The sequence below is a fragment of the Zalophus californianus genome, chromosome 7 (genome assembly GCF_009762305.2).
Source record: "Zalophus californianus isolate mZalCal1 chromosome 7, mZalCal1.pri.v2, whole genome shotgun sequence".
Classification (NCBI taxonomy): Eukaryota; Metazoa; Chordata; class Mammalia; order Carnivora; family Otariidae; genus Zalophus; species Zalophus californianus.
This window is the reverse complement of record NC_045601.1, coordinates 144,548,740-144,570,163: the sequence shown is the minus strand read 5'-3', so window position 1 is coordinate 144,570,163 and position 21,424 is coordinate 144,548,740. Positions and strand designations below refer to the sequence as shown.

The window sequence follows — 21,424 nt, the reverse complement described above, 5'->3', positions numbered from 1 at the left end:
TATGGATACTTTAAAATAGTACACAGCCAGGGCCTGATTGAAAAGATTATTTTAATTCTGTGGTAGTTACAATATTAAGGACTTATAATTGCAGAAACAGCATCTACTTTGGCAATTTTAAGCAGTAGAGGTGGAGAAATGTAGTTAAAGGAAACCCCACGTGTTTGATCTCAGAAACTGGAAGACTCCAGTTTTCATGTAATTAGACATGTGCGGTTTCCCACAGAACCAGATTTTAAGGAGGGTAGATCAGACATTCTTTTGTGGTTTTGTAAGGAAACACGAACATTCACATGCTTGTGGACAGAAAGTTGCTACAGTACCGATGTGAGAAAATTTGACACTATTAAATAAAATGGAAAGCACACTTTTTTTTTTTTAAAGCACTATGTAATTTTTAAATGTCTCATAATTTGGGTAGTGATTTAAAACCTGAGGATAGTAATAATTGCTCAGATCTGAATTTCCCAACATATTAAAACACACGCACACAACAATAAAACCATACCTTCTCCCAGACTAGAAGAGAGAACACTACAAACTTCAGGTTACTTGTCGGGAGAACTAGAAACATCCAATCCAAGCAGACCTATCTTTCGGGAGCTCCCAAAGGCAAGTCTCTGCAGAGATTGAAAGAAGGTCCAGAAATCCATCTAGAAGTAAGAAAATGGCAACTGAGATCTTAAGAATGAGGTAAAATTCCCCTCCTTTCAAATAGAAATTCCACTCTGAGTGAGAAAACATGAAAAGGGCTCCTGGTAGATCAAAGCACCGTTTACAGGGAAGGAATGTGAACGTTAGCCAGAAATAAGGCAGTAGCCACACAAAGGAAGGACCTATGAGTGAAAAGAAAACAGGAGGGAGAAGCTCCCTTTGGAGATTGGTTGGTAAAGGAAAAACAAAGAAGGGGATTCAAAATCCTGCAAGACCAAAGGAGACAAAACTCCGAAGACACAGCAACTTCTCCCCTTGGGCCCCTACTCCCTCTCCCAAAGACATCTATTAAAGTTACTGTATTTTTATGTAGGGATAGAAGAGGTTGGTCTTGAACAAGGAATTGTGTAAATTATCCTAAATCTCTTCACACAATATCTGAATAAACTTTATACCAATCAAGTATAAGAAAACACAAAATCAAAATATTTTAGCTGTTGAAAATCTTCCCAAAATGAAAAAGCAGAAGAAAAATTTAACACAGCTCCCGTTTGAATGAGACCTTTTCCTTGTTTTTTGCATTTCAAAAGCAATTTTAATGAAAATATATGAAAACAAATGTACAAATTTGTATCATGACATTACTGAGTATTAATAACTATAATTTTATACTGAAGAAAATAATCCGCTAAAAATAACACAAAGTTTATTTTCTGAAAATCAAAAACGACTTGTGCATAAAAAAATAATATTATAAAAAAACATATTCTAAAAGTATAACCTAGTTTAAAAGTATAGTATTCACCTAGTTAACCTAGTTTCAAAGTGTAGTGTTTCTCAGGAACAAATTCATTTTGATTATACTATTTTCATGTATATATCATTTCCCAATAATGTGAAGTGGCTATAAGTATTATTCATATAATAAGTATTGAGTAAAGAGCCATTTTAACTTAAGCCATTATTTTCATATAAGAAATATTCATGACATACAATAATTTCCTTTTTTTAACACTTAAAGAAAATTTTACATTATCACTTTAAGATTTCATAGAATCTCATTTACTGAAGGAAAAGATAAGGTGCACCAATAAACTAAAGTGAACATAAATAACATTATATACTTGTTAAATATATGTTGCATTTAGTAATTAAGAAAATCTCACTTTGTGATCCTTTTATTTATTTCACCTTTTTCCTCTTTTTCTTTGATTTTTATTTTTTTAATTTAAATTCAGTTAGTTAACATATAGTGTATTATTAGTTTCAGAGGTAGAGGTCTGTGATTCATCAGTCTTCTATGATACCCAGTGCTCATTACATCACGTGCCCTCCTTAATGCCCATCCCCCATCCCCCCACCCCCCTCCCCTCCAGCAACTCTCAGTTTGTTTCCTATGGTTAAGAGTCTCTTATGGTTTCTCTCCCTCTCTGATTCCATCTTATTTTATTTTCCCCTCCCTTCCCTATGATCTTCTGTTTTGTTTCTTAAATTACACATATAAGTGAAATCATATGATAACTGGCTTTCTCTGACTGACTTATTTCACTTAGCATAATACCCTCTAGGTCCATCCATGTTGTTGCAAGAGACATTTTCAAACAAACATTTTTGGATTAAAAAAAAAAAATCACAGATTAGAAATTCAAAAAATTAAAACAAATGGACAAAAATGGGAAGACATGAAATGAAAGTTGGTTGAATGTAGAAAAAAATGCAAGAAAAAAAGAAAAATCACTTCAGAAATGAAGACTACATTACAAGGCGCCCAAGGGACAATAAATTTACAACACAAATGTTTGGTAATGGGAATTGAAGAAAGAACCCGCTGAGAAAATGAAAAGGAGAGAAAGAAAGAAGTAAAATGGGTCAGATAAAAATGATTTAAATAAAAAGCAGGCAAAGAAATGCCAATATATGAGTAATTGGAGTTTCTGAGAGAAAGAAAAATGGTCAATAAAATATAAATAATAATTAAATCTATAATCCCAGAAGTTTCTATAAATAGAAGAAGCCTAGCATCAGACTTCTGAAGAGCAATATAAAAAAAATTAGATTAGCATGAAAAAAATAGAAATAGAAGAGTGAAGCAAGAATTCTATATCTAGCCAAGCTGAGACCTTCAAGAATCAAGACTATAGAAGAGCGTTTTAAATATGCCCATACGGGACTCTTCTTGCAGAGTATACGATAGGATGGGTTCATTTAGTTAAGAAATAAAGAAACTTCATTGGGTGAACATTTAATATATTTAATTGTAGATCTTCGACTAAAATAAATGCAAGGGCAGAGGTGGGAGCATAATTTTAAATGTTTCTCTTCTGGCACAAAATAAATAATGCATGTAAAAATAGGAAAAGGAGGGAAAGGAAAGAGGAAACAAAATAAATGTACAGACCACCACATAGACAGTGAGCAAGAGTGAATGGCCAACAACAACAACAACAATAAAACTGGGGAGAAAACAAGTTAGATAAGGTAAATACACGGGGAAACAGGAGAATTAAGGTAACTGCTAGGACAAAAATTCAAACCAGGCTAGATGTCACAAGAACCTCTTTAAATGAGAAAAGAAATACCAAAAAAGAAATACAAGAAATACACGTTATAATGATAAAATATGACAGAGTTAAGAACAAATGTATCGATCATATCATTAGATATTAATGGTCTTAAGTCATATGTTAAAATGTTTTCAGATTGGCTCGCAGAGCAAAATGTAACAATATATTGTTAAGATGTACATCTAAAGCAGAATTGTTCAGAGAGAAGAAAATAAAGAAATGGGCTACACCACATCAAAAACTAATGGAGTACTGTATGGTGACTAACACAACATCATAATAAAAAAATACGTTCATTTAAAAAAAAAAGAAAAGAAATGGGCGAAGATACACCAGGAGGAAACCATAAAAAAGCAGGGTTCATGATCTTGACATGTGATAATTTTGAATTCAAGGCCCCCCCAATTAAACATGACAAAAGAGATCAGTTTTGAAGGTTAAAGGCTATGAATCCAATAAAGTCAGAACACTTACATATATAGTTGCGTACTAAAGAATGTACTAACTACATTTATAAAATAAAAATTACGGAAGATACAAGAAATAGCTTTAAAAGCAGGAATCATAAAGACTTTAAAAGGGCACCTTCAGCACAGGATAGGCGAAGTGAACCTAAAATAAGAAAGGATATAAAGAACCAGGGCAGCATAGTCAAGAAGGTAGACTTTTTGGAACCTCGTATAGAGACTATGCATTTTTCCCCGGGGAACACTGACAAACATGGTGACGCGGCATGTCCCAAAGGGGGCGTCAATGCAGAGGAGGGCCATTAAGCAGAACAGTTACAGCCCCCACTCCGGTCCTACCCCGAGCCGCTTTACAGGATCAGCCGGGCCCTTGAGGGGTCCTGCCACGTGGAAGCTCGGCTTAACTGTGCGCTAACACGAAGCAGACACTGGGCTCTGCCCCCAGTTCCTGGCACAGGGCTCCTGAAGCCCTTGTCACTTCCCGGGGGACGGGAGTGTCTTTTGTTCCAATGAGGCGACTCCGGGGGGGCTCCTGGGGGTGGGGGTGGGAGGGGTCATGGGAAAGACCAAGCCGTGCCCGGAAGCTGGGAATTCTCCGTCCCACCCTCCATTGGCTTGAGAAGGGCGAAGGGCTAGAAATGGAATTAATGATCGCGCCGACCTGATCGCGAAGCATTTATAAGACCCCAAGGTGGGGGTTTAGAGCGCTTCCAGGCTGGGGAAGGGGCGGAGGTGTGGGAGGGGCGCCCCAGGGCAGGGCGTGGAGACCCCGTGCCTTTCCCACACACCCGATCCCGCCCGCCCTTCACATCTGGGTGTTCATCTGCCTCCTTTATCACATCCTTTAATAAACTGGTTCGCTTGAGCTCTGTGAGCTGCTCTAGCAAATTAAGGGAACCAGAGGAGGGGGCCATGGGAACGTGGGATTTTAGCCAAATCGGACAAAAGTGGGGGATGACCTGGAGTCCTTTGATTGGCACCTCAGTGCGCTGGGAGTGGTGTGGGACTGAGCGCTTAACCCGTGGGGTCTGAACTATCTCCAGGTAGACAGTGTCAGAATTGAGTGAAATCGCGAGACACCCACTCGGTGTGCCAGAGAACGCCTTGTTGTGGGAGAGACCTCCACACATTCGGGGACCAGAAGCATCAGAAGGGGGGTGCTTGGTATGAGGGGTAAAAGAGACCCGCAAGGGAAAGACTCACGGTAAGGAAGAATGGGCTTTCTTTACACAGAAATGAACAGTGACTGCGGGAAGTTGGGCTTAGCTTCCCAGCATTGCCGGAATCCCTGATTCTCTTCGAGGTGCTTCTCTCTTTTCCCGTTAATAAAAGAGATCGGAGATAGTGGGAGCTAGGTTTATCTGCTGGCAAATACAGAATAAAATAAACCCTGGGTCGTTGGATTATAGTTGGAGACAACCCTGTGAAATCATGGTTCTATCTATAGATAGCTAGATATCAATATTGAAATAGACATAGATATGCACGTGTACGTGTGTGCAGATTTCTTGTCTCCATCGGTGAGAGGGCCTGGGGGCAATGAGCTTATCCAGAACCTAGAACTTGATCTCTAAAAACCGTTCCCTGGTAAGAGCATCCGGAGCTCCTTTGAAAAATAGCTGATCTCAAGATTGGGGCCCCCAAAATTACAATATAAATGTGGGGCTTTTTCTTGTCCCCCAAATTAAGAACCTCCTAAAAAACTATGACACATGTCAGGAAGACACAGAAGTTAGTTTGAAGGGTCCACATCGGCCAGATTTGGAACAATCTGAGCATCAAAATACATGATTAGTGATTATAATTCTTTGAGCAGGAATCTGTGAGTTCATTTGAGATAGATAGACAGACAGACAGATGGCTGAGAAGGGGAAGCTCTTCCTTATAATGGAATTTCAAACAATCCATGTAAGAAGAAAAATAGGCTTTTTACATTGTTGATTTGAAATGATTGCAGGAACAATTGATTCATACTAGAATTATGAATGGATGCCAAACTAGTAGGTACAACTTTGAGGAAGATGAAGCTATTTACATAGTTCTCAAAAACTCTCTACAAATTTCTTTTTAAAATACTGATTTTTTTTATAATGATAAATTATACATAACATAAAATGGATCATTTTAACAATTTTAAGTGTACAGTTCAGTGGAGTTAAGCACCTTCCCGTTGCTGTGCACCCATCACCAGCATCCATCTCCAGAACGCTTTCATCTTCTCCGACCAAAACTCTTACCCATGAAACACTAACTCCCATGCTCCTCCTCTCCACCCCCAGCACCCAGCTCTCTGCTCTCTCTCCCTGTGATTTTTATGATGCTAGGTACCTCATATAAATGGAATCATCCACTATTTTCTTTTAGTGACTTGTTTATTTTATGCATAATGCCTTCAGGTTTCATCTATGTCATAGCAGGTGTCAGAATGTCCTTCCTTGCTGGGGCTGAATAATATTCCATTGTATGTCTATAACACCTTCCGCTTATCCATTCATCCGTCAATGGGTACATGGGTGGCTTTGTGGTTCTGGCTATTGTGAATAAAGCTGCTGTTAAAATAACTGTACAATATCTGTTTGAGTCCCTCCTTTGACCTCTTTTGGGTGGACATCCAGAAGTGGAATTGCTGAAGCATATGGCAATTTTATGGTCAATTTTTTGAGGAAGCACTATATGGTTTTCCCCAGAGGCTGCACCATTTTATATTTCCACCAGTAATCCCTAAGGGTCCCAGTCTGTCTACATCCTCACCAACATTTGTTCTTTTCTGTTTGCTTTTTCTTTTTTTTTTTAATAAGAGCCATCCTAATGGGTCCACATATTACTTTAAAAATATGCATAGGATAGCCATATAGATTAATGGGACACAATAGAGACTTCAAAAATAGAGGTATACATATAAAATAAATTGACTTTTGACAGAGTTGTCGATATAATGGATGGAACAAGAACAGTCTTTAAAAAAAATAGTGCTGCAAGGTCAGGATAGCCATATGGAAAAAAAAATTAACTTTGATCTTTATTTCAGTATATGTAAAAGTTATAGTATATGTGAAAATTAGATGAAATTAGACTATATGCCTAAACAAAAGCCTAGTTTATGTAATTCTGAGAAAAAAAACATAGATCATCATGACCCTGGAGAATATCTTTGCATGAATTATAAAATACAAACATCTGATCAAATGTTCTCCATCAAAAAATGAAAAGGCAAGTCACAGACTGTGAGAATATTCAGATACATAATTAAGAAAGGACATGTATCCAGAATATATAAATACTCTTACAACTTAGTACTAAATGACAAAACCCAAGAAAAACATTCTCAAAAGACTTGAACACACACTTCAAACAAGAAGATATATAAATAGTCAATAAGTATATGAAAAAATACTCATTATCAGCTATGGCAAATGCAAATTAACACCACAATGAGATAATACTTCAAATCCAGTAGACTGTCTAAAATTTAAAAGTCTGACAATATCAAATGTTGGAGAAGTTTGGAACAAATGGAACTAAGTATTGTTTGGAATGTAAAATGGCGGTACCATTTTGGAGAACAGTTGGTGGTTTCTTATAAAGTCAAACATACCTTGACCAAGAGACGCAGCAATTCCACTCCTAGGTATTTTACCCCAAAAGAAATGAAAACATATGTGATGGTTAACTTTATGTGTCAACATGGCTAGGCCACAGTATCCAGATATTTGGCCAAACATTAGTTTAGATGTTGCTGTGAAGATATTTTTCAGATGAGATTAACATTTAAACCAGTGGACTTTGGGGCACCTGGATGGCTCAGTAGGTTAAGCATCTGCTTTAGCTCAGGTCATGATCAAGCACCGAGTTGGGCTCCCTGCTCAGCGGGGATTCTGCTTCTCCCTCTCCCCCTGCTTGCACTCTCTCTCTCTCTGTCAAATAAATAAATAAATTAGTATTAAATAAATAAATATTAAATAAATAAAATCTTAAAAAAAATAAACCAGTGGACTTTGAGTAAAGCAGATTACCCTTAGTATTGTGGGTGGGCCTCGTCCAATCAGTTGAAGTCCTTAAAAGAAAAAAGACCTTCCTTTCCTGAGGAAGAGGGAATTCTGCCAGCAGACTGCCTTTTGACTGGAGCTACAACATCAGTTCTTTTCTGGGTCTCCACTCTGCTGACCTACCCTGCAGATGTGGATTTGCCAACCTTCACAATGGCCTGTGCCAATTCCTTAAAGTCTCTCCCTCTCTTTTTCTGGAGAACCCTGACTAATGCAACATATGTCCACACAAAGATTTGTTCCATTAATCTTCACAGCAGCACTCTTCATAATAGCTAGAAGTGAAAATATCCATTTATATGTGAATGGAAAGCAAATGTACAGATGTATCTGTACAATGGAGTACAATTCGGCAATAAAATGGAATAAGCTACTGGTACATGAATGAATCTCAGAAGTATTGTGCTGTGCACAAGAAGCCAGGAACACAAGAGTATATAGTCTATGATTTATAAGATATTCCAGAAAACGCAGAACCATCATGACAGAAGGAAGACCTGTAGTTGGCTGGGGCTGGGATGAAGGTATAAATCACCGGAAGGGGTATGTATCAGTTTCCTATTGCGATTGTAACAAGTCACCACTAATTCAGTGGTTTATAACAAAATAAACTTACTATCTTACAGTTCTGGAGGTCAGTCTAAAACGGGTCAGCAGCACTGCATTCCTTCCAGAAGCTCTAGAGGGAAATTTGTTTCCTTGCTTTGTCCAACTTGTAGACGCTGCTGGTATTCTTTGGAGAATAGCCCCGCGTCTCTCCAACCTCTGCTTCTGGGTCACATCTTCTGTGACCTGGACTCTTCTCACAGACCCTGTGATTACATTGGACCCATTTCAGATAATTCGGGGTAATCACTTCCTTTTAAGATCCTTAACTGCATGTGCAAAGTCCCTTTTGCCATGAAAATAGCATATTTGTAGACTTCAGGGGTTAGGATGTGGACATCTTTGGGGGAGGGCATTATTCTTACTACCACAGAGCACGAAGGAACTTTTGGGGATCATGGAAATGGTCTCTACTTTGCCACGGTTGTTACTTGTGTATATAAATATATCAAATTCTATGCTTAAAATGGGTGCATTTTATTGCATGTAAATCGTCTCATAATAAAGCTGATTTTAAAATAGAAGAATCAGAATCTTATACAAAGCGTTTTGAGCTTCTGCTTTTTTCACATAACAATATATCCCCAGCATCTACCAGACACAGAATAACAGCTAATTATCACGTTCTAAAGAGTGGAGAGATTTAAAAAAAAAAAAAGTTAAATAATACATAATTTTCTTTTGGGGTTCTTTTAATGCTCATAGTTTCGGCAGAACGTACTTTGAACATTATGGAGGTCATCTTCCCCCGTGCTCTCAAGTTTCCCGAAGCCTCCCCCTGTGCACATTCCCTCCATCAATGACGCAAAAGGTTAGAACATTTCAGATTCAATTTCTGAATATGTCATCCCTTCGGAAAATAAGCTCTAACGTTAAAAAGCGACTTTTTCAGAAATTAAGCATCTAAATAAAGGCAGTGGCCCGTGCGGGGATCGAACCCGCGACCTTGGAGTTATTAGCACCACGCTCTAAGCAGCTACCGAGAAAAAAACAAAAAACAAAAACAAAAACAAAAGCAAGAAACAACCTTTCTTAGTCTTTACTGAAAGTGTAATATAAGCCAAAATCATTTCAGCTTTTTTCCCAACACAAAACAGGAAATTCTCCAACTCTTCCTATCCCCCTCTTGCCTAACTGTGCCCGCTCTACTTTTGCTCAATTTCCTTTAAAAATACTCTCCACTTTAGCTTTCGTCGGTTACTTCTTAAAAAAAAAAAAAACAAGAACAAGACGCTAGGTCAGAAGAGCCCTCACAAGAATTTCGGTTCAGCAGTGGTGTCCTCTGGGGAGGATCCTTGGGGACTTCTGCTCAGAAACGGTAAAACAGGAAAAGACGTGGCCCGTACGGGGATCGAACCCGCGACCTTGGCGTTATTAGCACCACGCTCTAACCAACTGAGCTAACCGGCCAGCGGTTGGCAAAACTTCCCCTATTCCGAAGATGGAAACAAAAATCGAGGGCACCACCGGTTCTTCAAATGGGGGGGGGGGGGGGGTAGGAGAGAGGGGAGGGGCACCAAAACAAAAACCTAGAAAGATGAACAATTTTTTTTTTTTTTTTAAATCCCACCTCCTTCCTAGTTCGCGCTCCCCCACTGTGGATGACGGGAAAAGGAGAGAAGTTTGACATTTGGTTTGAGGGAACGAACCCTCTCGCGCATCTTCCTCAAATTCCAATTCTTACCCGAAAAGATTCTGACCAAAGTCGCCGAGCGGGGCTTCCTCTCTCCTATTTGTTACTGGCTCGTCTTTTTAAAATTGATTTCCAGGAATTCTTTAATCTGGACACAGATCATTTGCCAAATGTATGTAGTGTGCATGTTTTCCTTCAGTCTTTTCCTTGTCTTTCCACTCCTTAATGTTTTTTAATGAGAAGTTTTCATTCTGATAATGTCAATTTATCCCTTTTTGTGTATCTTACGCTATTCTTTTCTCCCTAAGAAATACTTGCCTACTACAAGGTCATAAATAATTTTTCTGTTTTTTCTAGATATTTTATAGTTTTAGCTTTATGTTTAGATCTATGATGCACTTGTATTAATTTTTGAGTATGGTATGAGTAGGGGTGAGGTTACATTTTTCCCCCAAGCTCTGAAGCTCAGAGAATGCTGGGGAAGAGAAAACAGCCTAGCAGCACCCAACCCAGACCCATTCAGATGTCAGGTTGCGAAGAAGTTTGCAAAAGAGATTGAGAGAAGGTCTATAATTTATCCAACTGTTCTAGAATCATTTGTTTTAAAGACTTTTCTTCTTCCCTGATTAGTGTTGGCATCTTTGTAGAAAAGTAATTGATCGTGTGTGTGTGTGTGTGTGTGTGTGTGTGTGTATTTACTTCTGGACTCTGTCCTGCCTCATTGATCTATTTGTCTACCTGTAATGCCCAAACCACATTGTCCTAATTATTGGAGCTTTATAGGAAATCTTTTGATGAGGTAGTACTAGTCCTCCACCTTTGTTCTTCTCTAGATTCAACATGAGAGATCCGTGTCATGTTGAGAGTATGGTCTACAGAGGGTGCGTAGACTAGGCATGTTCACAAGGCCCCTGGAGTTCTCGCTTTGGGATAAGGTTATGCCTGCATCCGCACCAGAGCAGAGACCTCCAGAGCAGATTGCCCAGGAAAGAAGCCCTACTTGATCATGTTTAAGGGTGGAATTTGCATGAGACAGACCAGGGGTCTTCAGAGCACAGTGCTTCTACATTCCTCAGAACTGTTTATCCTCATTAGAATTCAAATATTTTCTACGCTATAGAGCATAACTGGTAAATGAAAGTAATAAGCAGGGGAATCACGAATTTACCAATCTTCCTGGTCCTGAGAAGTATTTTTGCAATCTTTGATCCAATTTTGCATTCTTTGAGCTTCTAGAAAAGAGAGTTCACATGAAAATTGATGAGGTTGTGAAACATGGAACCCATACGGGTGTGTTTGCTGGGATGGCACAAGTCCCTCTCTCAGGGAGTGGGCATTCTAGTACAGAGGAGTTGAACAAAAATGAAAATAAAACAAGGTCATTTCAGCTAGTGCTGGTGCCTGGGAAGTTCATAAAACAGGTAATGTGACAGGGAGTGACTGGGACCTGGGAGCAGTCAGGAAAGGCCTCTTGGAGGAGGTGACATTGGAGTTGAGCCTCCATGTTAAGAAGGAAGAAGTCACTTAAAGGTCATTAAAGGGGGCTCCTGGGTGGTTCAGTCGGTTAAGCATCTGCCTTCAGCTCAGGTCATGATCCCAGGGTCCTGGGATCGAGCCCCACCTCGGGCTCCCTGCTCAGCGGGGAGCCTGCTTCTCCCTCGGTTGCTCCCCCTGCTTGTGCTCTCTCTCTGTGTCAAATAAATAAATAAATAAAATCTTTAAAAAAATAAAGGTCATTAAAGGGCACAACCTCTGGGCAGAGGGAGCAGCTAATGTGAGGACTTGAGGTAGGAATTGGCTCTAGATGTTAAGTAATCAAAGAGGCTACGTGGTTGGCATGCAGGGTTGAGAGTAGTAGGAAGTGAGTTCAGAGAAGAGCTCAAAAGCCAAAGTATGTGTAGCCGCGGGAGGGAATTCAGACTTTATTCTGGTTGTAGCTGGAAGCGATCTGAGGGTTTTAAGCAGGAGAGTGACATGACCCAATTTACCTTTTGAAAGCATCACTGTGGTTGCCAGGTAGAGAATGGATAGTGGGGACCAAGTATGGGCCAGGGAGGCCAGGGAGGGAGAGCACCTCAGAATTTTCCATCCTTTTGTAACAGAGACTGATGCAGGCGGACAGTGATGCTGTCAGCACAGCAATCTTGGGTGAAAACAGTGGGCTGCCTGGTCACCGGCAGCCAGCCTGGGGACTCAGGCCACCCCAGAGCCACGATGCACCCCACGACGTGCACCCGATAGTTCAGCCTGGCGCCGCAGGCCCCCTGCCAGGGCAGCTCCGAGAATGCTTGAGAGCAGAGCCTCGCACCAAACCCAAATGCGTTCGGATGTCAAGTTGCAAAGAAGTGTGCAAAGGAGATGGAGGGAAGCTGCATCCGGCCAAGTGGAAGGAAAACCAAAAGTGTGTGAAGAGCTGAGGTTAGACCTCATCCTTTCATTTCCCAACAGGCACTGAGCGCCCCTGATGTGTCAGACCGTGGTGCCGGAGCTGAACACATAAAGGGAGGCACTGAGGCTAGGCCCCGGCAGGAGGGGCTATGGTCCAAGGTCAGTAAGCGGGACAGGGTAGCACCTGCTGAACAGGGCTGGGGTAGCTCTAGGCAGGAAAAAAAAGAGTTCGTCCTCAGGGTTTGGAGTCAAGATAGGCAAGGAGGGACTTCCTCACAGGAGTGTGGCCTGTGGTTTCCCTCACTCCTTCTCTCATCCTGACTTGTCTTTACTTCTGCCCTTCCCAGCTCCCCAGAGACGCTGTCCCCCTGACTTGCTACTTCCTGCCCTCCCAAAACCCGGGGCGTCCCTATCAGGATGTCAGGGTAGCGTCTGGTGGTGGGAAGTGATGCTGAGTGAAGGCTTAGGAAGGCAGACTGAGAGAGAGAGAGAAGGAACTGTGAGAAGCAGGGACGGCTCAGGGTCTGAGGTCTGAGCAGGGTCTGAGCAGGACTTGGGCCGGGGCACATTGCTCTGACATTTGGCATTTAAAATACCAATATTCCTTCTGCCGTGCGGGGGACACTGAGAAGACAGCTGAGTGTGAACCAGGGAGCGAGGTCTCACGAGACACCTGATTTTCTGGGGCCTTGATCCCACACTTCCCGGTTTCCAGAACCGTGAGAAATGCCTAGCAGCGGGCCATGAGCCACCCCATCTACAGTGTGTCTTCTCACAGCAGCCGGAACAGACTGACAGAGAAGCTGACTCCTACCAAGACTGCTGTGTTTCTGAAAGTAGGAAAAAAATAAATTGATGTGAGATCGTTCCAGAATTCTAAGACACAAAGCAACTTTACAGAAGATACTTTAAACAATAAAAAAGGATAGCCATGAAATGATTAATAAAATGCTCTCTAAAAAATAAAATAAAAATACCAGTATTCACAACGAGAATGATTCTCCGCTTATATTTATCCAACTCTTGGTTACACAACACATGTTCAGTCAGGAGTGAGGACGTTTGTGCAAACAGGTGCTGAAGCCCACTTCCCGGAAATTTCCTCATTCAACACGAGCTGCTTTCTCCCGTCCCGTGACGACGTCCAGGACTGAGGTGGCCGTGCAGGGAGTGGCAAGGGTACGGGCCCCTCAGCCGCCCCTGCTCCCCCGGCTCTCCTGGCTCTCCTTTGCCGGCCCGAGCCAGGTCTGCAGCTGCTGGAAGATGCTCTGCCAAGAGGTGCGGACAACCGTGAAGGTCAGACTCCAGCCTAGCAGAGGGCAGGTACATGCAAATCGATATGCAAATGACATGCTAATCACCCGAGCCTCTGCTCTCTTACCTGGCGCCCTAGGCGGAGGCTGGGGGAGTCTGAGGGCCTCTTGGGTGCCATGTCCATGCAGTGGGAGGCACCAGGGATGAGAAGGGCTGACTCCAAGGGTCCCGAGGCTTGTGTTACGCTCAGCACGTGCCAGGGGTCTGTGTCCCCTGGTAAGAAAGGGAAGAATGGTGTGCTGCCCCCGGGCTAGGTGGAGATCTAGGAGGCAGGATCTGATGGCAGGCTCACCATTAGTGAACAGCACCTGGGTGGCCCCCGGGGTCTGGCCACCATAGTAGGAGTTGGTCTGGGCCACCGCCTGCGCGATGGATGAGGTTGAGAGCCCGAACACCTGCTCACATAGCTCCAGCTGGGAGGGCAGCGCTGGGAGCTGGGAGAAAGGGCATCTGGGGTCCTCACAGGTGACATCTGTGGAGGGAGATATCTATCAGTGTGGGGCCTACAGCCCTCCCCTTTAATAATCATTTACAGAGCTTTCCCTGGTGATGACCAAAACTGCTCCATACCCTCCCTTCAGTAAGTTCACGGTCCCGTCAGAGAGACACCCCCGCCCTCAGATGGTGACCGCCCAGGAGGTCGTGTCTGTGATGGACAAGGCCTGGGGTAGAAGGAATCCCAGAGGAAGCATGACAGGCTCCAGGAAAGCATCCTGCCAGGGATAAAACCTTCAGGAATTAGGAAGAGTGAGCCAAGCAAAGACAGAAAAGAGAAAGCCCCATAAAGAGGGGAGACAGCATGTGTACTCAGCTAGAGAGACAAGGGGACATAGGAGCGTGAAGCACAAGCTGGACCACGTCTCCCTCGCTTAAAAATCCCTAGCTCCCCTGAGCCTTCAGCCTACGTCTAACTCCCTTAGCCTTACACTCACTCATTCCTTTCTCCACCATTCATTGAGCACCTCCTGTATGCTCGGTTGCCTCATGAACCATATTGGGAGCCCAGTAGCAACTGAGATAGCCCCAGGCTCTGCGGTGACAGGGCTCAGTGCAGAGGGGAAGATGAGCAATAAGGTCTGTATGATGAGACTGTGGGAAGTGCTAGGGAGAAAAACGCAGAGCTGTGGAGCGGGTAGAAGGGGAGGCCAGGAGGCAGACTTAGCTCCAGCAATCAGGTAAGGCTTCCTGAGGAGGAGGCATCTTGTATTGAGACTTGAAGATGAGTGAGCTGTGTGACGAGAGGAAGATGAGTAATCCAGGACAAGTGAACAGTATGGGCAAAGTTCCTGAGGTGTCAGGAAAACTGGTATATTGGGGGGTCAAAATATGTAAAGTCTTGTAGTAATAATAATAATAATAATAGTAAGTACTTAAGGAGTACCTGCTATGTACCAGTGTTATTCTTAGCATGTGACATATATTACCTCCCTTAATCCTGGAAATAACCTTATGAGAGAAGCACTATTGTTATTCCCATTTTACAGATGTGGAAACTAAGGCACAGAGGGAGAGCTTAGGTTATTTGCCCAAGTTTGCACAAGATCACATAGCTATGAAACCGTGAAGTTAGAATCTGAACACTTTGCTTTAAACCATATCTTCATTGCCTTCAGGCGATGTGGAAAGGATCTGAACTCTGGGGTAGTGTACCCAGATTTAGCAAATAAAATTACAGGATGTCCAGTTACATTTGAATTTTAGATAAATAAACACTTTTTTAGTGTAAGTATGTCCCATGCAATACTTGGGACATGCACTAAAAAAAATGTTTATCTGAAATTCAAATGTAACTGGGCATCCTGTATTTTATTTGGCAACCCTACCCTAGGGTCACTGCAGAGCCATGGGTTTTGAGTAGAGAAGGGACAAGGTCGTATTTAGAAAGATCTCTCTCGACTCGGTGAGGAAATTGGATTGTATGGGTGAAAAGAAGGCCTGGAGACCAGAGAGGAGGCTGGGTCAGGGATGGAGGCAGGAGGGGCTGGGGGCCTCCATGGGGACAGCAGAGCTGGGAATAGAGAGGGGGTTGAGGTGAAGAGCAGGCAGGGCTCAGGGACGGACAGGCTGTGGGCACAAAGGGAAGGCGGCATGAGAAACACTGCCAGCGTTTCTAGACGGTAACTAGGGAGCCGGTAGGGCCCTTCCTGGGACAGGGACACGGACGAAGCGTAGATTGGAGGGATGATCACCCACGTGGAGGGCTGTGTGTGAGAGAAGGTATGTGAGGGTGCCGGGCACAGGCACACTCTAGTGGAGTGTCTACCCTCCAGCCCCACCCCCACAGGCTAAACGAGGCCCAGGAGTCTGGCCAGTTGTCCAAGCGAAATGAAAACCAGTCCAGACCCCCATGAGACAGCTCGTCTGGGCACAGCACAGAATGTCTGTTTTGGGGGTGAGGGTGGGGCTGGTCACTCACAGAAGCCGAACTCTGTACAAGTCTGGTACAACCACTGCCGGTCACCCACGCTGGACACGTGGGGGTCTGTGACCTTCAGTTGTGCCACTGTCTCGGCTCGGGAAAAGCTTAGACACCTCTGGCCCAGGCTGTGCATGACAACCTAGGGGACAATACACATACAAACATAAATTCCTCCTGTCCCCCCGGCAAGTCAGGGCCCAGGGCCTGAAAGCATACATAGGTCCTTGCAAGTCAAAGGTCAGAAGTCAGAAGAGCTGCAGAGCTCTGGGAGTCAGGGGTCAGAGCGAGTGGGTGCATGGGTCCCTGTGGGTTACAGGTACTGGACAGCTGTGAGACCCTGGGCAAGTGATCATCTCTTGGGCCCGTTTCCTCATCTGTAAGTGGGGATAAAAATAGTGCCTGTCTCCTAGAACTATTGCGAGGATTCAATGAACTAATATATGTGAAGCCCTTCGTACAGCATTTGGTCCAGACAGGGCTGGAGAAGTAACAGCTGTTTGTAACTGCGGATTCCGGGGCTGGAATCCCCGGCTCCAGGGAGAACTCTGTCCGGAGGGCTACATTTCCTCCTTCCTTCTGTAAACGCTATTTGCTATGCTACGCATTTGCTACGCATTTGCTCTGCGCTAGACTCTGTTGCAGGCCTAGGGAAATGGACAGAACAAGATGGGCAAAAGAGGTAACAGTCACAGTCGCTAACACCTGCAAACTGCGTGCTTCTCTTGACCGACTTCACTGCACCTCCCTGAGGGCCCAGAGGTGTCACCCCTATTTCACAGATGAGGAAACTACGGCTCAGAAGGGTTCACGCTGGCCCAAGGTCAAGCAGAGGAGCAGGAACCCTTGCCGGGTGACCCCCCTCCCCCGCACCAAGCCGCGCGCCGGGCCGCTCACCTGCACTGCCCGCCGGAGCCCGTGGTAGGGCGCAGAGCGGCTGCCGTTGCTCCGGCCTTCGAGGAGGAGTCCGCAGAGCCGTTGCACGCTCAGGGGCACTCCCGCCTGCGCGTCATACTGCACCACGCCCCCCACCAGGGCCTGCAGCGCCCCCAGCAGCTCCGCCTGGTCCTCGGTGCGGCCCAGCGACGAGCAGGCGCCCAGCTCCGCCCGCAGCGCCGCGCGAGCCCCCCGGCCCGCGCGCAGGCGCCGCTCCACTTCCGCGAAGGCTGCGGACGCCGCCGCCAGGCACTGCGGGGAGCGCGGGACCGCGCTGCTGAAGACTCGGGCCTGGGCCTCGCCTTTCCTTGCCCAGGACCCGCGTCGTTCCCGAGCGCTCCACTTTCTGGGAGCGGCCGTCTCCCCGGGCCCGCCCCGCTGAGCCTCTCCCTCCTGGTAGGGTCGCCTCCCAAACCCCCCGCCCCTCGCGGAGCCTCACCCCCCTGGTAGGGTCGCCCCCCGCCCCGCTGAGCCTCTCCCTCCTGGTAGGCTCGCCCCCCCCAACCCCCCCGCCCCGCGCGGAGCCTCACCCCCCTGGTAGGCTCGCCCCCCGCCCCGCTGAGCCTCTCCCTCCTGGTAGGGTCGCCCCTCAAACCCCCGCTCCGCTGAGCCTCTCCCTCCTGGTAGGCTCGCCCCCCCCAACCCCCCCAGCCCCTCGCAGAGCCTCACCCCCCTGGTAGGGTCGCCCCCCGCCCCGCTGAGCCTCTCCCTCCTGGTAGGGTCGCCCCTCAAACCCCCGCCCCGCTGAGCCTCTCCCTCCTGGTAGGCTCGCCCCCCCAACCCCCCGCCCCGCTGAGCCTCTCCCTCCTGGTAGGCTCGCCCCCCCAACCCCCCCGCCCCGCTGAGCCTCTCCCTCCTGGTAGGCTCGCCCCCCCAACCCTCCCGCCCCGCTGAGCCTCTCCCTCCTGGTAGGGTCGCCCCCCAGGCCCGCCCGCATCAGCCCCGCCCCTGCTAGGACGCCCCGCTTTTCGGTGCCCGCCCCACATCTCTGAGTTCCCGCGTTCTAAAGTCCACCCACCTTCCGGATCTCCGACCTCCCTCAGACCCCGCCCCCTTGCAAGCGTCACCCTCTGGCCCCCACCTTCCAAGACCTCCTGTCCCCCTACCCGCTCGGACTGGCCCCATCTCCTACCTCCGGAGACCCGCCGACAGCCGTGCTCCTTAGGCTTCTGGACACCACCTGCAGTGGGGCGGCAGGAGAAGGAATCAGGGGGCTCCCCGCGCTGAGGACCCCTCCCGCACCCGCCGCCCGCCGCGCTGACCTCGTTATACTCGGAGAAATCCAGCACGGCCCGCACCGGAGCGGAGGAGGCGACAGAGGCGAAAATGAGGTGGGGGAACTGAGGGAGGACAGCCGTCAGCCTGCGGGCGGGGGGACCCGGGACCCCACACTTCCTGCTCCCGTGTCGCTCCCGCCTACCCTGCCCTCTACTCGCGGACTCTGGTGAAGACAGCTCTTGGACAGCTCTTCTGGGGGGAGGGGAGGGTGCGGGGGGGACGAGGGGGGACGGGCTACACCTGTCCTCTGAGATGGGCCCCCCCCAGCCCGCCGCGAGGGTCCCGGGGACCTTCAGCCTGGCCCAGGCAGCCAGGGAGCCGGCGTACGAGCCTCCGAAGCAGATCCAGGGGCTGGAGGTGGAGACGTTGAAGAGGCGGGCGAGTGCCAGGCGGGCAGAGGCCACGTCCGCCAGCCTGGGGGGCCGAGGGGAGGCTCGGTGGGCCCTCCTGGCCAGGAGTCCCTGGAGATTCCCCCCCTGCGCGGGCGGGGACCCAGAGACGTGACGGGGGCGGTCTGGCTCTTCTCACGGGGTCGGCGTGAGGGCTCCCCGCGCCCCGCGTCCATCTCAGCAAGTGCTCACCTGCGCCAGGGGAGGCCCCCCCAGAAGGCCTCCACCCTCCTTCCTCCGGGCAACATGCGGGAGGAAAAATCTCTGAGGCATTTTAAGCGGAAAGCTGACAAGTCCCGCGAAGGGCTGGGGGCAGAAAAGGAGAGCTGCTTGGAGAGGAGGGGCCCTAGGCTGGGGGCGGGGCAGAAGCCACCGGAGGAAAGACAAGTACAGAGAGAGACGTTGGGGTGCGTCTAGCATCCCTTTTCCATCCCAAGTCTTTTCTTTCTTCCCGGACTTTCTGAAACGGTTAGCGCCATCCTCCTGCAGCTAGAAACCGGTTTAGCTTGTGAAAGATGGAGAGACAGAGAGAAAGAAGCACAGAGGCAAAGAGCTAGAGGTGGAGATGGGGAGGGAGGCACGAGGGAGGCAGAGAGCCGCCCGGTGGGAGAGGGACAGCTCAGTCCTGCGCGGAACGGCGGAGCAGGTGAAGGACCCCCGGGGACCAGAGGGGCTGTTAACCGGGGGGGGGGGGCAAGGGTGGGAGGGAAGGAGCCCTACAAATATGTGGGGGAGACCCAGTCCCTGCAGAGGGAAGTTGAAAGGCTCCAGGCAGCCCTGCGCTCGAAGTCTGGGCAAGAGCAGGGATCTCTGGGTAGCTGGAGGCCAGGGAGTGTGAGAAAGTGGAGGGCGGAGGGTTCACTGCAGACCCAGAGCCCAAGGGCCCCGTGTCCTCTAAGTGAGATGAGAGGCATGCGAGAGACGTGAGCGAGGGGGGTGGTGAGCTGGTGTGTGCTCAGCCCACCCCTCGGCTGCATCTGTACAGTAACTGAAGGGCTGGGGGCAGAAGACCAGTGGGTGGGGAGGCTGTGTCCTCCAGGGACCAGACGTGGGCGTCTGGACCAGCAGGCTGCCGTGAGACAGAAAGAGGTGCAAATATGGCCTGAGAGGAAGAAAGGGGCGGGGGGGGGACAGAAACCCAGATACGGAGAGAGAAAGCATGAGACACTGAAAAAGCGAAGAAAACATGAACCAGAGACCCAGGGGCCCACTTCAGGCGGCACAGGACCACCACCACAACACAGGGAGGCGGAGATACAGACCTCCTCAGGCCCACGGCCCCAGACAACTTCCCGGCCCTCACTCACGCATGCCGGCTGGACAGGAAGCCGAGCTGGGCCACGTCCAGGCCCCCGGCAGGTATACTCAGGCCGTAAAACCTGTGTTCCAGGCCTATCACCAGGGCCCCCCAGGCTGGGGCCAGGGCTGCAGGGTGCCCTGTGAAGAGTATATGGTCGGGGGGGATGCAAGCTGCCCCCCTCCCAGCACCGTAAGGCGCAGCTCCCCTCCCTGCCCCCGCCAGCTTCCCAGCTGTGTCTCCCCCCCCCCCACCTTGCTTCTTACCTGTCGTCACTGAGCCAGCCCCGAGGCGGCTCTCGCCCCCCAGGTGCAGGAACACGGGTCCACGCTGGCTGGCCCAGTGCTGGTCATTCACCCAGTACCGCTAACAGGCGGGGTGGGCGAGAAGTGGGGTTGAGAGTCCTGACCTCTCCTCTCTTCCCAGTTTGTTGCGGTCTCCCTCCCTTATGGGTCTTTCTTTATACATTTGGTAGTATGTGAAATAGGCTTGTTTATTTATGTGTTCTCTTCTCTCCTGTTTGTCTCTTCAGCTAGAATGTAAGATCTGTAAGAGCCGAAAGTTTGCCAGCTTTTCGGTCCTGTGTCCCCAGGGTCAAGGGTAGGGATAGCATATTGAAATGAGGACCATAGAATAAGTAAGAAATGCAGATCGATTTGCAAGTGGGACCTAGGTGAGCTGACCTCTGCAGACTGGGCAGAGTAGGTGTGAAATCTGGTGAATTTGTTCATTCATTCATTAGAGCTCTTCAGGTTTCTGTTGTGAGCCAGGTCCCGACGTCTGCTACGTACTGAGACCCTACATGTTGGTGGTGGATTTGATGCTCGGTCTGAAGGACAGCGCCGGAGGGACAGAATGGGGAGGCAGAGGGCAGAGAGGGAGCCAGGGGACCAAGGGCACAGCTAAGGGCCCCGGGGACGCTGACAGTGGGCAGAGGATGAGCTTGTGGGGCTCAGCGATGCGGGGACTGGGGGCTCCCCTTCTCCTGGCCTCACCTGCAGGAAGGATCGCCTGTCAGACGTGTTGAAGGGGTCCAGTGGCTGCCCCAGCCACCCTTGTTTTGGGAGGGCCCCAGCACCTGGGCCTAAAGTCAGGCTCAGGCCCGAGCTCTCTTGAAACCGCTGAATGTGCTCCCTCAGGCGCCTCAGGAGGGAGGCTGTGGGACGCAGAGGGGAAGGAGTCAGGCCAGGTCCCCCGGGGAGCCCCTGCCTGACCCTCAGTGTCTTCCTACCTGGAGCTGAGGAGCCCCCGAGAGAAAGCAGGAGCAGGAGGCCCAGCCACAGGGCAGGCCTGCCGGCCATGCTGTCCCCTGGTCTGCGCTCGCCTCTCTGTGCTCTGTTCACCCCACGCGCTGAGGCCCTTTGTCAGGTTCCTAGGACTGGGCTTCAGACTTATAGCCTTTCACCAGGAGCTCGGGTTTCTTTCCAGATGCCTCT

General features: G+C 48.1%; 1 protein-coding gene and 1 non-coding gene across 2 annotated transcripts; both read right to left on the bottom strand.

Moving 5' to 3' along the window:
* Positions 1 to 9,673: 9,673 nt before the first annotated feature.
* On the bottom strand, positions 9,674 to 9,747 carry TRNAI-AAU. Its single transcript has one exon. It is a non-coding gene; the product is annotated as a tRNA-Ile (tRNA).
* A 3,706-nt stretch (positions 9,748 to 13,453) lies between these two features.
* Positions 13,454 to 21,289, bottom strand: PRSS16 (serine protease 16). The gene is made up of 12 exons (XM_027602189.2): positions 21,220 to 21,289; positions 20,984 to 21,144; positions 20,255 to 20,354; positions 19,999 to 20,128; positions 18,593 to 18,716; positions 18,287 to 18,364; positions 18,157 to 18,204; positions 16,986 to 17,276; positions 16,089 to 16,230; positions 13,965 to 14,144; positions 13,740 to 13,885; positions 13,454 to 13,626 (listed from the first exon to the last, which is right to left on the bottom strand). The coding sequence occupies exons 1-12, from the start codon at positions 21,287 to 21,289 to the stop codon at positions 13,549 to 13,551; spliced, it is 1,548 nt and encodes a 515-aa protein (XP_027457990.1). The 3' UTR covers positions 13,454 to 13,548.
* Between the last annotated feature and the right edge of the window lie 135 nt (positions 21,290 to 21,424).

Coding starts and splice junctions, on each gene's coding strand:
- PRSS16 (XM_027602189.2), bottom strand. CDS start 21,289: ATGGCCGGCAGGCCTGCCCTGTGGCTGGGCCTCCTGCTCCTGCTTTCT. Junction 21,145..21,219: donor CGGGGGCTCCTCAGCTCCAG/GTAGGAAGACAC, acceptor TGCGTCCCACAG/CCTCCCTCCTGAGGCGCCTG. Junction 17,277..18,156: donor CTGTCGGCGGGTCTCCGGAG/GTAGGAGATGGG, acceptor CGCTCCCCGCAG/TGCCTGGCGGCGGCGTCCGC.